General features: G+C 27.4%; 1 protein-coding gene across 3 annotated transcripts in view; it reads right to left on the bottom strand.

Annotated features, from left to right (window-relative positions):
- Nucleotides 1-26,315, bottom strand: part of LOC122499543 (heterogeneous nuclear ribonucleoprotein L) — a 185,108-nt gene that overhangs the window by 136,783 nt on the left and 22,010 nt on the right. For all 3 annotated transcript variants that reach the window (XM_043607961.1, XM_043607960.1, XM_043607962.1), the window contains exons 2-3: nt 22,454-22,497; nt 20,294-20,363 (exon numbers count right to left, since the gene is read on the bottom strand). In XM_043607961.1, the coding sequence (XP_043463896.1) occupies nt 20,294-20,363; nt 22,454-22,497 (114 nt within the window). The remainder of the gene's footprint in view (nt 1-20,293; nt 20,364-22,453; nt 22,498-26,315) is intronic.

Below are 26,315 nucleotides of genomic sequence, written 5' to 3'. Positions count from 1 at the left end.
TGTAAATTATTTCTTTAATATTGTTAAAAATATATAGGTGTACCCTCCCCTTAAGTTGTTTTCTATTAAGGGCACTTGAACCTTGATGACGTCACACATGCTTTGCACAAACTGTAACGTCATCAAGGTTCAAATGCCCTTAAAATATTTTCAAAAATTACCAAAATTAAATTAAAAATAAAATAAATTAAGCATTTATAGAGACCCAATGGGAAGTAAACGATTGGTTCAATAATGGGCCATGCTTGGCGAACTCCGTTCCATTATTGGAACATTAATGGCAACCATCATTGGACCACCAATGGTTTAAACTTGGGATGATCACGCTACTGCCAATGATCGGTAGCCAAGCATCGGGCCAATATTAGTTGCCAAGGAATTGCCAAGGAGACAAAATCGATTTTCAAAAGCTTGATTTTTTATTGGCAGCCAACAAAAAACCAAGGTTTTGAAAATTGATTTTTTTTAATTATTAATTAAAATTTATTTTTAAAAAATATATTTTTCAAAAATTTATTTTAAAAAAATATATTTTTTAAAAATATATATTTTTTTAAATTAATAGAACATATTAATTTAATTTGTCACCTCTGGTAAAACAAAGATGAAAGACTGATAAATTCCCTCACTTTATATTTTACAGTGGAGGGATAACTGTGAATGTCTTTGCGAGAGAGGAGCAGGTACTTATATAGAGCCAGTGAGAAAGGTCACAAGCGAGAACAAATCACTAGCATGCACTCTGGCGGCGCTTGTCGGAAGTGGCGCAACGTTGGTTGCCAAGCGCTGTGTCGATAATGTCAAGATATGCATGCGCGCCAGAAAACAGTTCCGACAAGCGCCGCCAGAGTGCATGCTAGTGATTTCTTCTCGCTTGTGACCTGTTTCACTGGCTCTATATAAGTACCTGCTCCTCTCTCGCAAAGACATTCACAGTTATCCCTCCACTGTAAAATATAAAGTGAGGGAATTTATCAGTCTTTCATCTTTGTTTTACCAGAGGTGACAAATTAAATTAATATGTTCTATTAATTTAAAAAAATATATATTTTTAAAAAATATATTTTTTTAAAATAAATTTTTGAAAAATATATTTTTTAAAAATAAATTTTAATTAATAATTAAAAAAAATCAATTTTCAAAACCTTGGTTTTTTGTTGGCTGCCAATAAAAAATCAAGCTTTTGAAAATCGATTTTGTTTCCTTGGCAATTCCTTGGCAACTAATATTGGCCCGATGCTTGGCTACCGATCATTGGCAGTAGCGTGATCATCCCAAGTTTAAACCATTGGTGGTCCAATGATGGTTGCCAATTGTTTTGCCAAGAAAAAACCATTGGGTACCAAGCATGGCCCATTATTGAACCAATCGTTAACATTGGCAACTTCCCGTTGGGGAGGAATAAATTTTCTATATTTAACGAAAAGAATATTTTCTGAAAAGAATTTAAATTTCAACGAAAATTCAAATTAATTATCGAGTGCAAAGCCTGAAAGTTAGTAAAAAGTTGAAAAAAAATTGTGGTGTATTTACAATATTTAGAAAAAATTTTTTTCCGCCTTTTTTTAATACCCATTTTGCGTTGAGCTTTTGTTAATTTTTTAAACTCTGTATACGGTGTTGATTTTTTATTGTTATTATGATTAAGGCGGATTATGAATATACGACGGAGGGGGGTTGTGTTCCTTTTTTTTTCTCTCTGAATATATACTGAGATTTATAGACAACACGCAATTAATTCAATGTGGAGACGGATATCGTCAGCGAAATACGTGCAGGATGTATTCGTACACCGGTTTTACGCGGAGAATTTTAATTTATTCCGAGGCTTTATTACCTCGCTACGAATTTGCCGTCGCACGTGACACCCAAGCGGAAACATGGTATATGATATTACCAATATACGGACCGCGTGAAAGCGGCAAATCAAGCCACTGTTTGCAATAAAAATCCCCCCCCCTAAAAAAATAAAGCAAGATTTAAGTTATATGAAATGATTGTCCAACATTCTACGCGCTCCAAGTTTTATATCTCGACAATTAAACGAGCATTTTTAAATTTTACTTATCAGTCGCAGTCTTTTAATATTTCTGATGCAGAAATATTATTTTGTTTTCATCAACAAACAAAAATATTTAAATTCAAATATTCTCCAATTTCTGAAAGTCTGATTAGAGAGGGTGGTAAATAAAAGGATATTTTTTTGTCACGTGAGAAAATAATAAAACAATAGAAGTTAAAATAATGTTTAACCGTTTTGCGAAAATGAATTTGAGATTAACTAAATCTTTTCTTGCTTGAACTTTTGTTTTATATTGAGTTGAGGAGAAATGCAGCACGTATATATACACCTTAATTAAATTAGCGTTCTATAGAACGAGAGCTTGGACTTGTTCTCAAAGCTGAAACTCACTAAAGAAAACTCTATTTCCAACATCACATAATACTTAATTGATTTTCACTCAATTCACAAAAGAAAATTTTTATTTTCTCAAAAAAGAAAAAAGAAGGCAAAGAAAACGTATAATTTTTTCATTTTACTACAAAAAGCCTGTGTTAATAAATTGTTTATTCATTATGAAATCGTTTCACGTGTAGGGAAAATGGGTGAAACTTGTTTTTCAAATAAATATCATTATTTAGGAAAAAAGGTGAAAGAGAAAAAGAAAAATGTTAAAGAGTAAATTTATAACACAATTTAGAATTCTATTCCGAGTCTCGAATTTTATTAGAGTATTTATTTATTAATTAGTTCAAGAGTTAGTTTTATTTGCTTTCTTCTTTTATTGAATTTAAATTTAGCGCCAATATTTTTTTTTAAATTTCCGATAGATGCCAAAGAAACTCTTTGCTCATAATTAACTGACTTCAAATTTTAATTACAATTTTTCAAAAGACGAATCTTTTTTTATAATTTTTAATTAAATTATTCAAAATTTTAAATAATTTTAATATACCAAACCTAATTAAAATTTAATTCTTTCTAAAAAGTACAACTGTAATTCTTTCAAGAATTCAATCACTTTTTTTGAATTTTTAAATAAAATTATTTAAAACTTTAACAATTCTTTTAGAAAATAATAAATAATAAATTTTTTATGATAAATATTTAAATATTATTAAAGTTTTCAACGATTAACATTTTCAAAGATAAGGTAATTTAAAAATCTTCTGTAATTTAATTATTTCTAAAAATTTATATCATAACGCTTCTAATATTAAATTATTATTTACAATTTTATCTGAATTTCATTTTTAAATTAATTCTTTTTAAAAAGATTTACAAGAATTTAATTATTGAAATACAAAACTATATAATTGATTGAATAATTCATTACTTCTTAAAATTATTATTTCTTGATAATAATTATATATTCTTCCAAAAAATTTAATTAAAATTATATTAAAAAACATTGTAGTCTCTATAAAGAATGTTATCAAATTTTCAACATTAATTGAATTCTTTAGAAGAATATAATTAAAATTATTAAAAATAATTGAATTTTGTTAGAGAAATTTTAATAAAATTATATTGAAAATAAATAAATTCATGCAAAAATTTTTTTATTTACGAAAATAATTTAATTTTTGCAAAGATTATTTTTTTTTTAATTTTGAAAGTAATTGAATTTCTGCGAAGATTTCTGTTATTTATGAAAATAATTGAATTCTTGCCAAAAATATTATTAGAATTTTTGAAAATAATTGAATTCCTACGAAGAATTTTGTTATTTATGAAAATAATTGAATTCCTGTGAAGAATTTGATTATTTCTGAAAATAATTGAATGTTTGCAAAGAATTAAAATTATTAAAACTTTTTTCAATAATAGAATTTTTCGAAGAATTTTTTATAAATAGTTTTGAAAATAATTAATTCTTCTGAGGTAAATAATTACGATTGTATTGAAAATAAATAAATAAATAAATAAATAACAAGTTTTATCAAAATTATTAAAAATTTTTATGAAAATTTTATTTTAAATAATTGAATGTCTGTAAAAATTGTATTGTTTTAAAAAATAATTTTAGTTTTTGCAAATAATTTTATTATAATTTTGTTTTAAATAATTCAATTATTTTGTGAAATTTTATTAAAATTGTAGATAGATATTGAAAATAATTAAATTTCAGCGAAAAATTTCATTATTTTGGTAAATAATTAAATTCTTAACAAAAAAAAAAATTTCTTAAAATTTTTGAAAATAATTAATCGTTTCTTAGAATTTTATTAAAATTTTTTAGAATAATTTTTTTATTTCAAGTACTTCAATCGACTTTAATTATTCCAACGCTAATAATTGTGAAAATGTGAAGATAAATTCCTTAAATTGAATATTTAAACAAACATTTTTTAGCAATAAAAAAAATATATTGTCAATATTTGTTTCCCTTCAATAAATTGTATCAGTAAATTTGTATTATTTTCATAAATATGTTTACAGCTCTTTGACGTTTCAAAATAACGAAGCAAAATAAAAGATTTGTCAAAGTTCATGTACGCATATAATTTTACATGAATTGATATGCTTGTATAATCGAAGCAATTGGATCCGCGAATAAATTTCATTGATCATAATTCACTATATTCTCTATTCAATGGCAAATTCAGTTTTATTTTTCAATCACATTGTTATTTTTTTATCCTTATAAAATCATATAGTCAAAACGACAATTCAAATCAAATCGTATTCAGTAAATTACAAAAAAAAAATTATTTTCTTCAATACATTTATATACAATGCAAAATCAAATAATTTATTTTAAATCTAAAATACACAATTTTCAAAAATATCAAACAGATTCAATTAACAATAAAAAATAATTCCAATACCTACAGATAAATATTTATATAACAAAAGAATAATGAATTAATTTCAAAATAAATTTTCACGCAAAAGAGAATTTTTTCGTTTTTAAACATTCTATATAACATAATATTATTCCATCTACGAAGTAATAAAGTGCTGATAAAACTACTAAAAATTCTATAGAATCCTATAACAATGTTGTAAAGAATAGCTTTGGGAAGAAATACAACCTCAAAAAGTACCCAAAGAACTTTGGATCAATACTGAAACAATAGAACGTATAAATCCAAGAAAAGCAAAGATAATGAAAAGATTTCTACTCCAAGAGTTTAATTATTATCGAGGGAATATTAATTATGAATCATGTTCTGCCAAAATTGCTTGAAATACTTTTTTTTACTTCTCAGCTGAAAATACCATTTCAAAGATTTACCCTTCATTTTATTCCTTTTTAAATGACCGACCATGATCTAGAAAAGAAAAGAGAAAATTCCTTTCGTTTCAAACTTAAAAGTCGCTGACTCGCTGACATTATAAAATTATTATACTTCGATTTATCTATAACTGACGATACTCAATATTTATATCCTTAAGCTTCTTAAAAGCTTTACAGTCTAATAAAATATTTCAATGCAAGAAGCGACTTTTTTTTAGAAGAATATACTGAAAAATGAACATATAAAATAAAAAAACAGGTCTAAAAAAAGTGTAAAAAAATAAATACTATATTCATTTTTGCGGAGAGAGATAATTTATGTCTGAATGAATACAATCACATAAATTTTATTGAGAAGTGTATTTTGGTGAATGCTTTGTCAACGGGACCATAACGATTTTCTTAATGTTAGGGAGTTTAGGATGGACACGGAAGAAGAAAAGTTCATGCTCGTCCGCATACAAACCCAACCCACATATATATATTCGAAAGTGAGAGAGAGAGAGAGAGATGGGAGAGATAGAGATAATAGTCGTCCGCAACACCAGACGTTTGATACATGAGAACAGTCTGTGCTGTCACAACACTATGAGCTCCTAAATTTCGAACGATTATAAATCTTACGAGGCACGCGTAAAATGTGTGTTTTTTCAAAAAAAAAGAAAAAAAGAAAGAAAAGAAAAAGCCAACAAAATTTAGAAACATCCTAAATTTTCCAAACAATCTAATAAATTTGAGGAAAAAATGTCCATCATCTACCAAAAACAAGTGTTTTGCTGTCAGCTAATAAAAACGATATTTTTTACACAAACAATTGGCAATTATTCTTTTCCGCATGACACCAGGGTAAAATTAAACAAAATTTATTTTGTATACTATTTTAAAAATGATCCTATTTTTCTTCATCTATCTTCATATTCCTGATTTTTTTCATTCATAATCCTTATAATTCACATTATCTTTTTTTAAAGATATGAATTTTTAATATCTCAATTTTTAAAAACAACACCGAAAAAAATAAAATTTCAAAGTGAGAAGAAAATTCCGCTCAATGATTATTTTGACATTTTATTTTCAATATACGAATAATCAAAAAAGTGGAATTTTTGTCTATATTCGAAAGTTTTTTTAACTAAAATATTAATGTTAATCTTACTTCTTTAATTAAAATTATTCCTCTAAAATTAATTATCCACAAGTTTTGAACGTTCACATGAACGAAATATTTTTTATTAAAAAGATTTTCTTAAATTACTGATTGTAATTAAAATTAAAAACCTAAATTTAACAATAAGACAGAAATAAGACAGTAATTTCTAAATTTAACGTTTAGAAACTTTGTAATTTATTTTTTCATACGAAATAAAATTTTACTTTGAAGAAAAAATAAATAAATTTCGTTCATTTGAGCGTTCAGAATTTTAGGAACATTAAAATTAAAACAAAGTTATACTAGAAAGAAGATTTTTAAGTTTTTTTTTTTGTTTTTCTGAAAGTTCAAACTGTTTAAAAAGTAACATTTAATAGAAATATAAAAGAGGAAAATCTTCTCAATTGTATTTGAATTAAATAAAATATTTTCTCACTGGAGGGAATCTATAGTTTTTTCTGCGTTCAGCAAATTTTTTAAAATATTAAAAAGATTTAATTATTCTTCTTGAATTTCTTTTTGTTTGCCTAAAAAACCTTAAAATTACCACGAATTTCCATAAAAAAAACCTTAAATTCTAAATTTACTAAATTTTTACTAAATCTAACATATTTTGTTTTATAATTTTTTTTATAACCCATTTATGGTTTTTTTAGGACTGCGGGGATGTATAAATAAATAAATAAATTCTTGAAGAACTGTCGTAAAATTATTACTTATAAATTATTTAACAAATAATTTTACTTACAAATTATGAAAAATAATTTAAATTTAGAAGAATTGCGTTTACAATTTTTATAAACAATTATTACTTATAAATTATTTAAGAAATAATTTTACATAAAAAATACGAAAAACAATTGAAAGTTAGAAGAATTGCGTTTACAATTTTAATAAACAATTGAATTTCAAAAGGTTTAAAATTAAAATTTAAGAAAATTTTAATTTTAAATAATTCTAATTCAAAACTCGGAAAAAATTAATTTTTGAAAAATTTATATTTAAATTTTTTTGAATTTTTTAATATATTACATTTAATTGAGAAATTTTCGAATGATCATAATTTCGTAAAATCGAATTGTAAAGCGGATTTCAGAATTATTCTTGGTAAATTATCTTCTTTTTTCTTTGAATAATTGAATTCTCAAAGAACTTTCTTAAAAATTATAAAAAATATAATTGACTTGGAAATGAACTTTAGTTCAAACTTCTATAGAAAATTAATGGAATTTAAATCATGAAAAAATTTTTTAAAAACTTACAGAAGCATAATTTTTAAATATAATTGAATTTCAAAAGATTTCAAAATTAAAAAATCTTAATTTTTATGTAAAAATATTAAAAATATTAAATGTTGAAATAAAAACAAATTGTTGCTGATGTTACAAATAATTGTACATTTACCAAAATTAACAAATAAAATGTATTAGAATCTTTGAAAAAAATTGAATTAAAATTTATCAGAAACTTAATTTTTTTTTGCAGAATTTTCAATAAAATTATTTAACACATTAACAATGTTTTAAATAATTATTTTGTTATTTATTTCTTCCAAAAAACAAATTTTTTGTTTAAAATCTATCAAAATTAAATTATTTCTGAAAATTGCTATAATTTTTAACTAAAATTTTTTTCTACGTTAATTATTATAATCGATAACTTTGAAAATATTTTTGTAGAATTCAATTATTTAAAACAAATTTAATTATTTACAGAAATAAGATAAAACAAGGTATTGTTTCAAAATCCAATATAAGGTTATTTAAAGTTTTTAAAGTATGAAAAAAAGTTCCAAGAGAATTTAAGTTTTTCAAAAATATGTTTCGACAACAAAACCAAAAAATTGGTAGTAGGTAATTCTCGAATTTTAATATTTTTTTAAATTTTTGATCAAATTTACAGAAATTTTCTTGATTTCCCCGACAAATTTTACTTCACCTTACTTCCCTGATTTCCCTGACCCATGGCAACCCTGATAATTAAAATCCAAAAGTTTGAACGTTCAAAGAATTTCAAAAGAACGAAATATATTCTTATAAATTAAATTTGTTGACACGTGCCGCAAAATTATTGTAGGTAATAAAAATTTTAATTTCAAGAAGAAACAAATATAAATTTCGTTCAAAACTTTTAAGAACATTATAATTTTAAAGTCAGAAAAGTTTTCGAAAATTTAAGGGACTCAAGACCTACATATTAGTTGCAAAACAGTATAGTATAGTTGTAAGCACAAAGTAATTTAAAATTCCCCGCGTGGAAATTAGTAAAAATAAATTTCAACAAAAATTGTCACAATTTCTTTTTTCATTCTTGTTTCATTTTGTTTTTGGAAATTCGTGTTTTTTTCCTGGCTGGTACACAAGTGGCGCATATATATCAAGAAGTTTATAAAATGCACAACTCGTATCGCGGTGGCATGGTACAAGCATTCGCATTTATTCCAACAAGTCTCACACTCTTTTTCCACTAAAATTGGATAAAGGCTTCTGGTGCCGCTTCATTTTGTTCAACGAAATAGAAAAGAGTATAGCTTTTATTACTGCTTTTTCCACACCCACACACCAAGTTTTTGCCTCCAAGCCATAGTAACATTATCGATTATTGAGTCAAGCTGGAAAAGGAGCGTTTTTTGATGGACTCAAACACGATCTACCACTTTTCTGTCCACAACCGCACCCTACAAACGCAAATTGTAAGTGAACCTGAAGCACCAATGAAGCAAATGGAAAGACTATAAAATAGAAGAGAAGAGAAGGAAAAAAGAAATAAATAAATAAAAAAAAAGGAGACACGCGAAATAAAATTCAAGTATATGTGCATTTATTTTCGATACTTGATTTGGGCAAACGGAAACGAGACAACTCGGTATTTTTTCATTTTTGTTTTTTATTTCTCCCCCTCCCCTCTCCCCTGCCTAACTCGACGGTCATGTCGATAAACCAACTGATGCTATATATATATATATGTATATACACACTCGGCTTTAAAAGCCCTTTTTCGAATCGAATAATCATGTCCGTTAAATTCTTTTCGCTTTTCCCATTTACCGCTTTACATCGTAAAAATCCGCTGGTATAATACACAGGATGGACTAAATAAATTTTAAATCAAGTTAATGATTATCCGTGCGAAAAAACAGTTCAAATTATCCATCCTAAAAATTAAAAATCTAAACTACCAAAGCTTTTTTTTCTTCTTCTTCTTCTTTTTAATCAGCTAAAAAGAAAACTTAATAAAGAAGAAAACGTTCAAGAATTTATAGTCTCCAGTATAAAAGTAAACAAAAAAAAAAAACCTGATGCAATATTGAAAAATACGACTCAAGACTTTTCCTTAGAATGAGAATTTAAAGCGAGTAATTTTCCCTTTTAGAATAACAACGGGGCTTTTCTTCAAATTCGACATATCAGATACAAACACTTCTATAAAGGAAATTGAATTATAGTACGTATATACGCTTGTACAACACAGTTTGAATCTATTGAAATTTCGAGACAATCCTGGAAGTTCAATTTAAATTTTCACACGTCAGGTTCTCAACGGACATGTGTTATTTCATGTGTAGCAAAAAAAGACACTTTAGAAACGTTTTTAAGACACTTATTTTCATTTTATTGAAAATTACTCTCTATTTCAAAGTAAATGACTTTTATACTATTACAAATACCAGACTTCGCACTCGATAATAAACTTTTAAAAAGTAGCTTTCGAATTAAAAAAAAGTAGTAAAAAAGTAGCTATCGAAAAATTAAACTTGACGACCAAAAAAAAACTCGTTTTAAACACTTCACAAAACTGACAAAAATTCCATTCTATATTTTTTATTTTCCTGACTTTTTTCTAATTCCTAATATATTTATGAAAATAATTGGATTTTGCAAAGAATTTTATTAAATAATTGATTTTTTCGAGGAATTGAAATTAAATTTTTAAGAATAATTACATTTTTTTTAAGCAATTCTCGTAAAATAGTATTAAAAATAATTGAAATCCTGTGATGAATTTTATTATTTATGAAAATATTGAATTGTTGCAAAGAATTTTATTAAAATTTTCAAAAATAATTGAATTCTTGAGAAGAATTTGACTATTTATAAAAATAATTGAATTACTGCGAAAAATTTTTTTAAAATGTTTAAAAAGAATTGAATTTCTGTAAAAAATTTTTTTATATTTGAAAATAATTGAATTCTTCATAAGAATTTTATAAACATTGTTTTAAATAATTAATTATTTCCAAATAAAAAGAATATTATGAAAATTTTATTTTAAATAATTGAATTTTTGCGTGAAAAACTTTATTAGTAAAAATAATTGAATTTTTCGATTAACTAATTAAAAATAGTATAAAAATAATTGAAATTTTTTGATAATTTTTATTATTTATGAAATTAATTGAATTCCTAAGAAAAGTTTGATTAATATTCAAAAATAATTAAATTCTTGCTAAGAATTTTAGTAAAATATTTAAAATACTTGAATATTTTCGGGAAATCGAAAAAAACAATTTTGTAATTAATTGAAATCTTGGAAAAAATTTATTCAAATTGTATTGAAAATAATTGAATTCTAGGAAAGAAATTTTTTAAACTTTTAAAAAATAATTGAATCCTCTCAAGAAATGTTATTAAAATTCTACAGAAAATAATTGAATTCTTGAGAAAAATTTGATTAATTTATAAAAATAATTGAACTTTTTTTGAAGAATTTTATTAAAATTCTTGAAAATAATTAAATATTTTCGAGAAATTGAAAAAAAACATTTTGTAAATAATTGAAATCTTTAAAAAAAATGTATTCAAATTGTATTAAAAATAATTGAATTCTAGGGAAAAAATTTTTTAAACTTTTAAAAAATAATTGAATCCTCTATAAAGAAATGTTATTAAAATTCTACAGAAATGAAAAGAATTTTATTATTTATAAAAATAATCGAATTCTTGCGAATTGTTATTAAAATCTTTAAATTTTTTCTATTAATTAATTTAAAATAGTGTTAAAAATAATTGAAATTCATTGATGAGTTTTATTATTTATGAAAATAATTGAATTCTTGCTTAGAATTTTATAAAAAAAATTTTTTTAAAATTGAATTTAATTGCAAAATGTTATTATTAGTGAAAGTAATTGAATTATTGTGAAGAATTGTATACAAATTTTGTTAAATATTAATTGATTTTTTCGAAATTTTTTTGAAAATGATATTCTAAATTAATTGAATTTCTGTGGAAATTTTATTATTTATGAAAATAATTGAATTTTGGATGAATTTTTTCAATTTTTTTTTAAAAATAATTAAATTCTTTTGCGATATTTTATGAAAATACTAGATAATTTCGAATATTTTTTGAAAATAATTGAATCGTTTTAAAGAATTTGATTATAATTTTCGAGAATAGTTTTTTTCATTTCTAGTATTTGCGAATTTAATGTAGTGGAAATTCTCAACAAAAAAAAACATAAATAGTATAGCTTTCAGTGACTGAAATCTAAAAAAAAAGTACCTAAACTCCCGAAACTTATTTGATTACGGCAGGTTATCAAGGAAAACATGATTTTTGTTGCTCTCTAGATTAACCCACTCAATTTTTAAAAAACCAAATTCAAAAAAACTAGTTACCAAGCAACTTTTCCCAACAAATCCAAACTTTTTTCATTTCTTTTAATAATGTGCGCATCGAATTGAACTCAAAATCAATGTCCATATTGATTTTGTAAACAAACCTGTCAATCATATTCGTGAGCCAGATTGAATTTGCGGCAACATGTAATCTGGACAACTAGTTCTAGGTCGAGGGAAATGAAATGGAAAATTATTCTAGTGTTATAATTGACAGAGGTAACGAACCACCGACTATGAAACAAGAGACGAGATAATAATCAGTGTACGCAGTTTCCATAAAATGATTAAGCGCAATACAATAGTTATATGTATATATATGTATATGAATAACATGAAAATTCACAGTCTGTGTAATAAAGGTCAAAAAGCTTTACAAGCAAGAACTAGTAAATACTAAAACCATACCTTTCAGATTTAACATGTGTCCAAAGCTGTACTATGATGTCTGTTGTTTTCCCTTCCTATACACTTTCGACATAAAATGCGCTTCTGGAACAAGCACGAAGCTAATCGCGTTAATAACTCTATTGTTAAGTCATGTAAGCAACTTTATATACTCTATAAGGCATGTTGTGCTCTTAATTCCTTCCATGGAAATCTTTTACTTCATATCTTGAAAATAATTATACTCATCGTTGAGTTGATTCTGTCTCGGACATTCCTCAACTTTTTTCCTCTTTTTCTTCCCTTTCTTATTTTTCTTTTTTCTCTTCTTATTCAAGCATTTAATAAAACCAATTTTTTTTTCTACGACTTCCAACAATAACAGGGTTGCCACAAAAATTTAATTTTGTTTTTGCCTGACCAGGGTTGCCACAAATATTTAAGCTTGTTTTTCCCTGACTTTTCCCTAATTTCTCTGATCAATTTCTACTTTCCTTGACTTTTCCCTGAATTCCCTGACCTGTGATAACCTTGAATAATGATAAATCGCAAGGCTAAAGTCCGCAACGTTTTTAAAAACAAAAACTCAAAAATAATGTGACTATTAATTTTATCTTAGTTTCAAATTCATGTTACTTTTTACCATTTGTCTTTTTAGTAACAATTATTAAACAATAATTTCTTAAAAACTCACGAACAAGAAAATCAGAGGTAAAGAAAAATACTTTCTTAAATTTGTCGTTTTTAAAAAAGTTGACGATTCCATCCTCACAGTTTTTCTGCAGATATCAAATTGAGACAAAAAACGAATCAAAATTATTGCGAAGCAACAGTTTGAATTAATTTAACATCCTTAGAAAAACAGTGAGTTCATGATAAATCCCAAATAACCCAATTATTAAGCGAAAATCATTAAATCTTCACATCATCGACAATGTATATCATTCTCACATTTATCGAGAGAGAGAAGAGTACACAAAACAATCGAGCGTTTTCCATTAATAATTAAAAAAAAAGTAATCCCGAAACTATATCAATAATTTAAATACATAAATTTTCATGAAACGCAGAACAAGGACTAAAATTTATTCTACTTTTTATCGTTTACAATGTAAATCATACAATGTCCGAAACATTTCAAAGTAAAAGAACTAGCTGTAAGCATGTAAACTGACATGACGTGAATTAAAACAGAAAAAAGAAGGAAAAGAGGTGAGTTTGACGATCAATGCTCTCATTAATAATCCCCTGCGGGATACCAATATCGCAGAGTTGATTTCTTTCACCTTTTTTCTTCTTTTCTCTTTCTAAAAATTAGACGGTTATTTTGTAGCAAAAAAGAAAAAGGTAGAAAAGAGGAAAAAAATCTAAATGAAAAATGTCTTTTTGTTTTTGTCGGCTCTTCTAACACACACGAAATTTCACAGGAACAAAGAGGTATATATATATAGGAGACATGAGAACATTGACGATAATTTGTAGTTTCGTGGTATATTTCGAGTGACCCCCTCAGGGTAACCAAAACCAGCCTCGTCAATTAATTCCTTTCTAGTTCTCGTTATCGAGCGCAAACAATGATTAATTCTCTCGCAAAAATGGCCTGAGTTCAATAGTGCCTGCGGTCACGGCAATTAAATACTGAAGTAGTAATTACATTCCCAATTAGGAAGCTGAAAAAGATGAGAGAGAGAGAGAGAAAGAGGGGGAAATTTTCTTACATAAAAAATCCGTGCGTTATTAGACACCGCAATGATGATTAATTTATAAAAAGTCGAAGAGGAAGAATAAACTTATCTCATTGACTATTTTCAGTCATAATCGAAGCATTTTCATTTGTTTCTAGAGCGATTCGATAGGGTGATTTTGAGTTCAGATGTGTGTCGTGTGGTCAAACGTCACACGGATGATTTGTCTTAATTAAAAACGCCATCTGGCAAAGCGGCAGTGAGAGATGAATCTTGTTGAGTTGGCATTTGTCAACTGATGACTATTTTGCGAGTTAACTTCGCAAGTTTCTCTTAATTATGTAATCTGTCATCAAAATGAGTTTAAATACTTCTATAACGAGATTTTTTCCCCTGAATCATTTGCGCGAAGAAAGCATTAATTCCACGCTTGCATTAAGAAGAAAAAAAACAATAGGAATAAATAAGAACAGTCTTCGTACTCGATAAATAATTTTAAAAAAGTATCAAATAGTAGTTTTACCACTGCGAGAAAAAGTAGCAAAAAAATTAGCTACCGAAAAACTAAATTTGACGACTCAATCTTTTCATAATTTCCTAAATTAAATTACATATTCAAAAATAGAATAAATATTTTAAAAATATTTTAAAATTTAATTACCTATTTATTTTTCGGAATTAAAATATTTTAAATGATTTCAATGCAAAGCTTTTTTAAAATTTTAACACGGAAACAAATTTTTACCTGGAACAGCTTCAAATTTCACTGCATTAGCTAAATTTTTAGTTGTTTCACGAAATAATTTCCCTATTTTAGAGAAAATAATCGCTATTAGTGTCACAAATCTAAAAACAAAAATGATCTAAATAGTAACAAATCATAAAAAAAGGAATAAATAGTAGGTTTAAATGAGTATAAAAATATGAGTAAGAAGTGTGCAAGAAAATTAAATAACCACTTTTTTTACTTTATTACTAACCTTTACCGCTAAAAAAAGATTAGAATTCCTTTCAAAAGAGTCATATTTTCAAAGCTTAACAAGTATATCATCTGTATGAAGTTTGATCTACACTCTCTCTCTACAATCTCAACTTTCTCACATTATCTCTCAGTTCTTACTCCCGGCACCACCAGCACTATGCCATCCACTTCGTTTCTTTGCCTAAGAACTTCCGATGACAAATTTCAACACGTCAGAAAGTCATTTTTCTTTCGTGAATTACCATAATATCATGAGTGAAGCTCAATGCGTTTTCCGTTAAGAAAATTGCTCCCCCATATTCCAACAAAAGATTCTCCTTTATTTAGTGATGCAAAATCAAAATTTTTCAATTATTAACAACTCTACCTTTTATATAAAAAATATACATAATTACGAGGGAAATAATTGCTCTTTAATTAATGAAAGGAAAGCAAGAAGATAATCATCACGATTTAAAATACAACTTCGCCTCGATTTTCCTTTTTATTTGCCTTCCTTTCCCGACGAAGAAACTTGCTAATTTTCCCTATCAAATAATTATGATAAAGTATAAAATCCAGATTTAAACTTCAAGGGATTATCGCTAAGTACTCTGCTTGGTGAATTAAGGAAAAATATAAAAAATCTAGTATCCGCAGAAGAGGAAAATGTAATATGTTCGAAACTTGAAATACTGACGAAGAAGAAGTAGTGCGGGAAATGGGGGCGAGAAGGGGGGTTAAAAAAAAGTGAAAAATAGTTAACAAAGTTTTGCATTTAAGTACTTTTTGCTTAAGCTACTTATACCGGAGGAAACTTACGTCATTTTCCACGTTGAAAACTTACGTCTTGTAATTTATGTTTCCATGTACTTTTCTTTTTTTTTAATATCAACCATAAGGCAGCAATAGTAGCAGCATGACAAGTTTACTGATTGGTTATTGCTTGTTTATCAAATCAAAGTTAGAAATCTTTTGATAAACTTTGTTAACGACTTTTCAAACGAGCTGGAAGAAATTAATTTTAATAAAATACTGTCATTCTCTTCTTTTTTTCTTTTCAACAAAAAGAAATAATCATTTCAACTATAGAAGCAACTTTTCTTTACAAGAAATAATATCACTTCAAATATAGAAGTCGAATATTTTTTTCCATACTTTTAAAAATAATAATAAACAACAATTTCTCGGACAAGAGAGAAGCAAATAATGTTACACGATTGGAAATAAATGTTTGCTCAAATACCACAAGAGAAGAGAGAGAGAGAGAGAGAATCCCCTCTCTTACGAAAAGTACATAGGAAAAAACAAACATTAAAGTGATATTCCAGGTCAGACAGATGTTACAATTTTGAAAACTCTAGAGTTTTAGTTTCAATAAAACGAAATGAAAATTTGTTTAATTGCAAGGACTAAAGTCCCTCCTAAATTTATTTCCTACTTCCAAATTCTTACAAATTCAATAATTTTTGAAAAAGTTCTTTAAAAAGAAATTTCAATTATTTCAAAAATTTTTAATTATTTGTTTATAAAAATTCAGTTATCTTAAAACAATAGAAGTGAAAAATTTCAAAAATCTTATTATTTTTTAAATTAAAATGATAAAACTTTTTTTAATTTGGTGAAAAAATTCCCGGTTTGGCATATAAAATTCCTGGCTTATTTCCGGTTTTTCCTGGTCAAATTAAATTCCCGGCTATTTCCCAGTTTTCCCAGTTAATAGACACCCTGAAATTCTCTCTAAAATCGAAATTCGAAAGCGAATAAATTTCCACTAAATTCAAATTAGATTTATATTGATTATAATTCGACATGTTCGCCGACGCAAAAGAATGAAAAGAGAAGAAAGGAGAAATTGTGATTTGTGGAATGTAACCTTTTACAGTGCGGAGATGAACGAACTTGCGTGACACAGTCATAAAATACACGCTTTGAACTTATATGCTACGTCAACATTCACATATGTGCGCAAATTGCATGCAATAATATTCGAGTACTCATATACAATGTATGTATACAAATAACATTGTCCTAACATATGGGAACATAATTTGACCTTACTGTCCCGACGGGCAGAGAAAGCCGACAAGATTTATAGACTATTAAACGCCATGCTCGGTTAGATTCTCAGTTATCAGTGAAAATTAAAGTTTCCTGAGTATCTCATTCGCTTTTGTTCTAATGGTTACGAGTCTCGCGCAGTAAAATTTTATATTTTCACCTCCAGCGTACTTTCCTTCAAGATGATTCTTGAATTTAAGGACTAAAAACAGCAGGGCACCTTATTACAAAGAAACATTAGTAGTCACTTCACTAGTTCTCTAAAATTCATCAAAAGGAACTTAAAACTTCATTTGATTCTTTTGAAATTCTACAATTATTTTCTTGAAGGTGTCAAAATTTGGTAATTATTGAGCAAATCGATACCAAATTTATGTATCAAAGTTTTTTAATTTGTGGTTCCTTTCGATCAAAATTCCTTGACTTTTCCCTGATTTCTAGTTTTTCCCTGACTTGCGACAAGCCTTGATAACTTATGTATTCTAAAAGTTTAATATTTATCCAATACTTTTATTAAAATTAAAATTCTGAATTTTGATGCCTTTTTTTATTTGCCTCATAAACTATGAAATTATTATGAATTCTAATTTTTATTAAATAAAAATTCCTGATTTCCCTGACTTTTCCCTAAATTCTCTGACCTGTGGCAACCTTGCAAAACTAAAGATTCTGAAATTAAAGACTCAAAAGTTAAACATCAAAAAACACAATTTTTGGCAGGAAAAGAAGACACACGGCAGTCGCGTTTCCAGCAGATAAATAAGATTTTATCAATAATGATACAAGACAAGAGAAACAGTTAATGAGACTAATTTAAATTGCATCAGGAAGAGGAAGTTGAATTATATATCAGTTGAAAGGTATATAGTTTTTGAAAGAGCTAGCCTTAAATAGGTAAGCAAGTGGGTTGTACAAATTGCAAGAAACCATGCAAGCCACACGCGACGTGTAAACATCGCGGTCACTTAATATAGGGAAATTATCTTTTGAAGACCAACAACGAGACCTTGCAAAGTGAGTATCAAGTATTGGAGAGCACCAGTTACCAATTTATATATGTGAAAATGTTCCTCGGCTCTTGTGAGTTCTCTTTGAGTTATAGCTATATGGTATCTATATATGTATATATAAAAGCGAGGAAGGCAATGATAATCTACCTGGTATTTGCATACACGTGGTATAACACGTCTTTGCGGTAGGCATGTAATCGTCTTGGGTTCCAGAGCTAGACTTAATCACCAAGCTGAATCCGTTATATATGTACATATATACATATATCTATTCAGGGGAAGTAAGAAATAGAGGAGGAGATGAAGAAGAAATGCGGTGCAAGTGCACGAAAACTTATTTGAAGAACTTCAACTTTCCAGCGCAAGAAATACTGTAAATGCAAATTACAACTTCTGCAAAGTTAGAATTAGAAATTTTTATTCTTCTAAATTTATATATCCACACACAAAATAAACTTATAGAATGAATAGTAAGTGATAAAACTTTTAAGTATATCGCATTGCATTTAATGTCTCTAAAACCCACAGCAACAACCTATTAAACTAACAGTTCTGGTTTTCATTAAATGAGTGCGAGAAAGGGGGAATTATCAAAAGATAGGAAATTGCAAACTCTCCCGATAGGTTAATGTTTCAAAAGAAAAAGTTCAAAACTATAAATATATAAAATGGTTTCGCGAAAAATTAAATACCTTGTATCATGTGATAAGAGTATAAAAATTACCATACACGTTCAGTTACTTAATTAATGTTTTTCCTTGATTGTAATTTATTCTGTTCAGTGCGCGCACTATCAGTTTTATCATCACATAAAACTGGATTTTATAATTGTGAAAATTATTATAACTGTTCGAAACAATTAACAGGGCTCGGATCGTCTTTAAGACTCAAAAAATGTCGCTTTAGTCGCATAAATTCACAACAAAAGTCACGAAAAGTCGCATAAAATTTCCGAAAAAAAACACTTTTTTTGTGTTTGGACCGAAATTTGTCAGTATGCATAAACTTATTTAAGAATTTAACGCAGTAATTTTTGTCATATTTTCTCTCTTCATGTGGGAGAAGAAAGAAGTTCCAATGCAAGTAGAGAATTATTAAAATATTGTATAAACGGCTTACAGAAGTTATAAAACAGTTGCAAGAGCTACTTCAATATTCTCACAGTATTGCTAATGTAAAATTTTCAAAACTAAAACACGAGTCAAAATTGCCACAACATCAGAAAAAAACCCTTTAAATATAAAACCCTCTTTTCAAGTCATTTATAATTAGTAATGTACATAATTAACTATAAACAAAAAAACTTGGTTTCAAATTAATACCCTCTTGTTTTAATTTGCCAATTTTTTACATTTTCCAAACTCCCAAATGAAATTATTAATTTACATTTTTAAAAAGTAAAAACACGTTCTCGTTTCGAAAAAGTAAAAATTTCGCAAAGATAAATTCAAAGAGTAAATAAAAGAAAAATGTAAATTTTAAAAGCGACTCTTTAATTAGCATGATGGCCAAGGCAAACTAAGACAAAAAAAAGCGGTTGTGACCGGTGAGCTATGTGAACACTTGCGTATGCACGGAGTGTGAACGCTCTTCAACCACAAATAAATACAAGATATATAGTGTCGATCCCGTCTATTACTGGCAAAACCAAAAATAAAGTAAAAGCAAAAAAAAAAGAAGAAAAAAAAACTAGACTGCAAAATTGAAAGTGCACAACAATTATTCGTTTTTTGTTTCATTCGATAAATACTATGATGTTACGGCGTAATTTTGAAATCCAATTCCGCTGGATATTACCAATATTTTTTTCTCTATTGTACTTTTCTGCAAACTCAACATTTACCAGCTGCACCGTGTCACAGTCAATCATACTTTCATTTAAAATCGCTTTTCTGTTTCAATGATAAAGAGAGAAATAAAAAAAGAATATAAAACTTTTATATAAATACAATATAAATCAAAATATTTAAATTAATGATTAAAAATGTTATTATTGATAATGTTTATATTATTGAAGATGCTAAAAATGTATTACATTTTTAATTTAAAAAATGCACCATTTTTTAATATATTAATAAAAAAAAAGTGCTTTTAATATTTAAATACATAAATGCTTCAACATATTCTCTTTTTTGTACCTATTTTAAGAATATAAATAAAATTCTGTACTCACCACTGTGATGGGGTAAACGGGGTTGATAATTGTGAACAAAAGCACGTGATTCGGTTTATTATTGTCCTCCCTGAAAATCAAACAAATCATTTTATTAAACAACTAGATAATTTAAACTTATTTATTATTTCACTATAGTCAAATCTATCAAAAATTTATATCACTATTTCCCGTTTCCATAAATAAATATCTATAAATCACCATTTAGTTACAAAATCAATTTTGTGTATGGATAATTGAATTAAATTCATATTTCATCAACTTTAGATTCATTTTAAATGTCTTCTTTTTTTTAATGAACTGAAAGGTTTAATGAAACAACAAACTTTTTGCCCATAAGGTGAAGCTATCGACGGTAGAAATAAATAAAATTATTCAATTAACTTCCTTTCTTTTATTTTTATCAAAAAACTTTCTGTTATTTCTATTCAAAAACTAACTTTTGACTGATTACAAAGTGGACAAGTTTACAAAGTGGAACATTGCCTGCTTTAGTTCGTTTGCCTCTGTATATATGCAATTTCAACTTTATTTCCCTGTAGCAACTTCTTTATTCAGATTATGCTTTGCGAGAGTTATACTAATTATTCATTTTTCATGAACATGCGATACGAAAAGTAAGTATTCCTATTTTGTTACACTTTTAATTATTATGGGAGACAGAGAGCGCATATTTTTTATTGAATGGTACTAATAAAGTTGACTTTAATTAACTATTAAAAATTACAACGAGATGAAATATAATAGAAAATTTTAACGAACAAAAATTGTCGCATTATTTCGACAAAAATAATTGATATACTTTTGCGAGTGCATGTTTTTTTGTAATAAAAAGAGCATGAATCATTTTTTAATAAACTAATTAAATTCAAATTTATTGTTTTAAATTTTCCTACATGTAGTTAGGGAAGTTTAACAATACCCACAACAATGCGACATGAAAATAAAAACCCAAACTTAACCATGAAATTAACCGTTTGTTAATTATCAAAACGGTGAGGTCAAATCTCAAGACAAAATTAATTAAACGCGATGCAAAAGCAGTTACCTAAGTTTGCGTGGTGCCACATCTACTTTGGCCAAGTCTAATAATAAGTTAACTCGAGCGTTAAGTGAGATTCAGTGGGACGAATTTACATTCAAACAAAAGCCAATATTGTGCATTTATTCTATTCCTAAAGAGAATCCTTATCGTACTTTCCAACACTCTTCACAAAAATTCATTATCTTTTTTAATGTCAATTTCTTGTAATTATAAAACAAAACGATAATTCAGATTTCTTTTGCAAAGAAAAAAAAATCATTTTATATATGAGAATTCTGAATCAGTTTTTTCTATTGTTAATTGTAAATGTACAAACTTAAAAGAGACATTAGGCATGAGATCGATTGTGCAACTCCCTTGTAGATGATTCACACATTTATACACAGAATATGCTTTTCGTCGTCTGCGCAAATGCAAAAAGTGTCACGACTCAATAATTTTGTCGACCGGCTCCCCAAATGTAAATGTGCCATTCTAGAAAACATTTAGGTTTTTTATATGTGTACCGCGTATAAATCTGGAAAAGTACCAATGTGCGAACACCTGGATTTTAAACGGTCGTTAGTGTCTCGCATAATGTCCTACTATGTAATAGCTAGAATCGTTATTCCGGATAATTAGTTTAAAATACATCCCCAATGCGTGTATTTTAAAAACCTCTACACGTTCTAAATTTTTTTCAACGTACCATTAAATTAATATTTTTTCTCACACTCTCCAGTTTTAAAAATATATATAATAACCAAATTAGTTCTATATAATTTTACTAATTACCGTTTTCCACTAATTGAATTGTAAATTATTTATATATTTTAATTTCAAAAATTTTATAAATGAAAATGTACCTTATAAAAAAATTGAGTCGTCAAATATTTAATTTTTCGGTAGCTATTTTTAAAAAATTATCGAATACGAAGCCTGTAATTATTGTACTAAATAAAGTTTGCACTTTTAACTTTAAAATTAACAAATCTCAACCTAAAATCTTTTTCGACGTCATGAATATAAAATATCCATTTTACGAAAATGTTTAGAACACATTAGCTCAGATTCTAAAAAAAACACCTTTTATTGTCTGTAAGGTTAAAAATCATTAATTAAAAAGAAAAACTCACCTCTTACGTCGAGGTTCATCTCCATAGCCACTGTATTCATGATTCTGAAATCAAAAAATTTGCCCAATTAGTATAAAAATAAAAGCAAAATTGAAAAAGAAAACTTCAATGGTGATATATTTCTTATCATTGCATCGTGTTGTATAATATTCCCTTAAAATTACAGAATTACCTATACAAATTGAAGTGGTTATCTTGATATTCAAATTAAGACTAATTTCGTCAATTTGCTAATCAATAACTTTAATCTATTGTCACGAGACCTTCCGCTCTTATATATGTATATGGAATAGGAAACATTAATCTCCCGAGGAAAACGTGACATTTTAAGACCTCCCTTCGTGCGTAATGCATGCCAGCCTTTAATTAAGTCCCCGAGGAGTATAACCGTTGATCTAATTATTCCGCACACATCCATAACCATCATCATCATCAATGATCCCTATACGGCCGATTCATTCTACAAACAATTCTATAAAATCAAAATTGTCCCCAAGAATTTTGGCATTTTCGAACGCCAAGTTCAAAAGCCAAAGTGGCTTCTTCTCTTTGGCCCTAAACGTCTTTAAAAGCAATAAACTTGTCATTCGCGTTCTCGTTAACTTGATCTATTATTCAACAAAAGCTATCCGACTTTAAAATTTCTACACTATTCGCAATCTAGAAAGAGATCTTATAATGTGGCCCTATTAATAGACACCCACTTGCTCTATATTGTTGTGTCATTATTGTAAGATATTTAGGCACGACAACGCAGAAATAGTGTTGCATTTCAAGAATTTAAGGTCATGTGAATTTAAAACAATTTAACGAAATAAAAATAAGTCATTTTTGAAACATTTGCGCATTTGTTGTTTTACATTTAGTGAAAGATAATTTAGTTGTTTTCTCCGAAAATTTGCAATTTTAATTATCCGAACTTTCGGTTATCCAAAACATGTCCTCTGCCCGAATTAGTTCGAATAATCCAAGTTCCACTGCAAATAGAAATAAAAACTAAAAATAACTAAAAATTGTTATATACATATTTCAGTAAAAGGAAAATGATAATGTTATTTTCAATAATAGAAAAATCGAACAGCTATCGGAATACCCCAAGCGAATGTACGTTTTTATTCAAATATGTGTATATTTATACGGATATTACACGTATTAACACTCACGTGATGGTTCAATCTACTAAAATATTTACGGCGACCGACATTGTGGAGCCAAATATCCATTTCGCGTTCTATATTCTGCGTATCGAGAATCTATACTAAAATTCCCAAGAGATTCTCAATGAAACTAATATTAACTTCAACACAATTTCCTCAGTTCAAGGTTAATCACACTAAAAATAATATATCATTTTACTAACACTATTTAAGAAATAATTAATTTCTTTTGTAATAAATAAAAATACCCTTGTTATAAATAAAAGTAGACTAATTACTTTCTTTTTCCTTCCCTTTTTTCGCTCTTCTTTTCAGAGTAAAAGAGAGAGAGAGAGAGACAGCGAGTTAATTCTCAAAGTATTTTAGACCCCCTAATGACGTGTCACGAACACCAGACATAATTGTTAGACTATAACCGGAAGAAGACTGACTTCACGGATGTTGCAGTTATGTAATTTTCAAAAGTGTGAAAGAAAAACACAAGAAGCCACTGACATCTTCCTTCAAAAATAAATTACGAAACTTGTCATTAACTCCGTTCTTTCTAGAAAACTTTTTCACACAGCAATTTTTTGAGAGGAAATATTAGATATTAAATAGAAATGTTAAAAAGAAAAACTAGATATTAAATAGAAATTGTTAAACGCTTCGATTTAGTCCAAAAAATCCAATAAGTTTGTAAAACAAAAATTAATTAAAAACGAAAAAAAAAATTCCCATTATCGACTCTAAAAAGAAAGTTCCCCAGAGATTAAAGATCACAAAGTGATGTTGATAAAACAAACAAACAAGTTTCTTCGAAACAAATTCTTTCCGCCCCGGTATAAAAAGAAAACAAAAACAAAACGATACCCTCGATTTTTTTCATAGAAAACCAAGAAGAAAACATCTTCATTGAAGATAAATCAAAAAAACCAAGTTTACGCATCTAATCCGTTGATTTTTGAAACGACCTCACATCGCATAGCCATTAACTTTCCAGACTCGTTTCTTGATAAACAAGCAAAAACTTTATTCCTGCCACCACCTCAAAGGCCAAATGCACTCAATATCAAGAGAGTTTTTCCCTTGGAAAGAGCAGTAAAATCTAAAAATAGAATATAAAGTTACGGACCAGTGACCCTGACTCTCAGTTCATTCATCAGTCTTTCATCCTCGAAAGCACAAGGAATGATTGAACTGCTACTCTTCTAATGTGATCCCTTACAGAAATCGTGGAAACGTAAATGGAAAATCTTTGAATTAAAACCATTTTCAAGAAAAGAAGATAAACACACACATTCAGAAATTTCTCTCTAATGGAGAAATTGAAAAGAACATCTCGTTTTCTTTCTTTTTTCTTCGTCTCATATTTGTTGCATATCGCAAATTGAACCCTTCACAAACTTTTTTTTTCTTCTTCTTTCAATTTCACTGAGTGAGAAAAAGAGAAAAATGAGAGAAGACACACGGTGTGCAAAAAAAACTCTTTCCCTCACTATATATATAAAAGAGAGGAAGAATTTGTGAATTCGCGTTCCAAAGATTTCCGTCTCGTAGACAAACACGTAAGGCTTCATCGGTATATAGCTGTTACGAAGCGTGGCAAATCCCTCGTGGAATACATATATACATATATATATATATATGCAGTTATAAACATAACTCGGCCACTTTTCCAGTTGGCTGTCCGCCAACCACGTGGCTTCACGCTCAATGGGTTTACACCCGCCTTGGATATAAAAAAAATATTATCGTCAAGTATTGCGTGCGACAAAACAGACAGGTTGAATTATACGCACTTCGCGGAAAAACAGTTTTCAATCTCTGCCGCCACAATAAAAAAAAAGAAAAGGAAATTACAATCATAAACTTCTATGAAACCAAAAGGAAATTAAATCGCTCGTATATAAAATACCATTTTTGTGAAATACAATATCGTGGATAAATAGATGTGTACATATTTACGATAACGAACGATATTAATTAATTAATAGTGAGACACCATATTTGCATGTATAATATATTATTAGTGTGCCATTTTCATAATGCTGTGTACTTTACTTTGATCCCCCCCCCCCCCTTTAATTAATTACAACTAAACCTTCAGTTTTTTTCCGATAAAGAAAATATCAAGTGCTTCTTTTAAGCTCTACGAGAAAATAAATTTCACAAAATATTAAATTTCCCTCAATTATCAAAGTCATGAGGGAAAATTACCCTTATTTCCCTGCTTAATGATTTTATTTTTATTTTCATCTTGATAGAATTTCCTTTATCAAATTCACAAAAGGGAGACTATAACATTTTTCCACGCTGAGGAAAATCATTTATTCAAATCCAATATATTTTCCTTGAATCAAACTTAGAATCTTTGCTATATAACAGTCAATTAACTATTTAGTTTAAACTATTTAATTTATATTCAAGACTTTTTCCCTGATCCTAAAAATTTTCACTCTAAAAATTTAGAGGTATTAAAAAGCATTTCAGTTAAAACACCAAAAAAAGATTTAAATAATCCATTTTCGGATTAATTTTTTCTGTGACAAAAAATTTGTCGCTCTAAATCAAACTCAAATCATTTATAGCTATTTTGAAAAAATAATCCTTTAATTGATTATTTTAATCCATTGACAAATTAAAGCATCGCAAGTTGTTTTAATCCATTTTTGTATTAAAATAATATCCTACAATTTTCTCTGCTAATAAAAAAGTTTAATTTA

The sequence above is a fragment of the Leptopilina heterotoma genome, unplaced genomic scaffold (assembly GCF_015476425.1).
Source record: "Leptopilina heterotoma isolate Lh14 unplaced genomic scaffold, ASM1547642v1 Lhet_169, whole genome shotgun sequence".
In the NCBI taxonomy this organism is placed as follows: Eukaryota; Metazoa; Arthropoda; class Insecta; order Hymenoptera; family Figitidae; genus Leptopilina; species Leptopilina heterotoma.
Note: the sequence above shows the minus strand (reverse complement) of the source record. Positions and strands in the feature narration are given on the sequence as shown.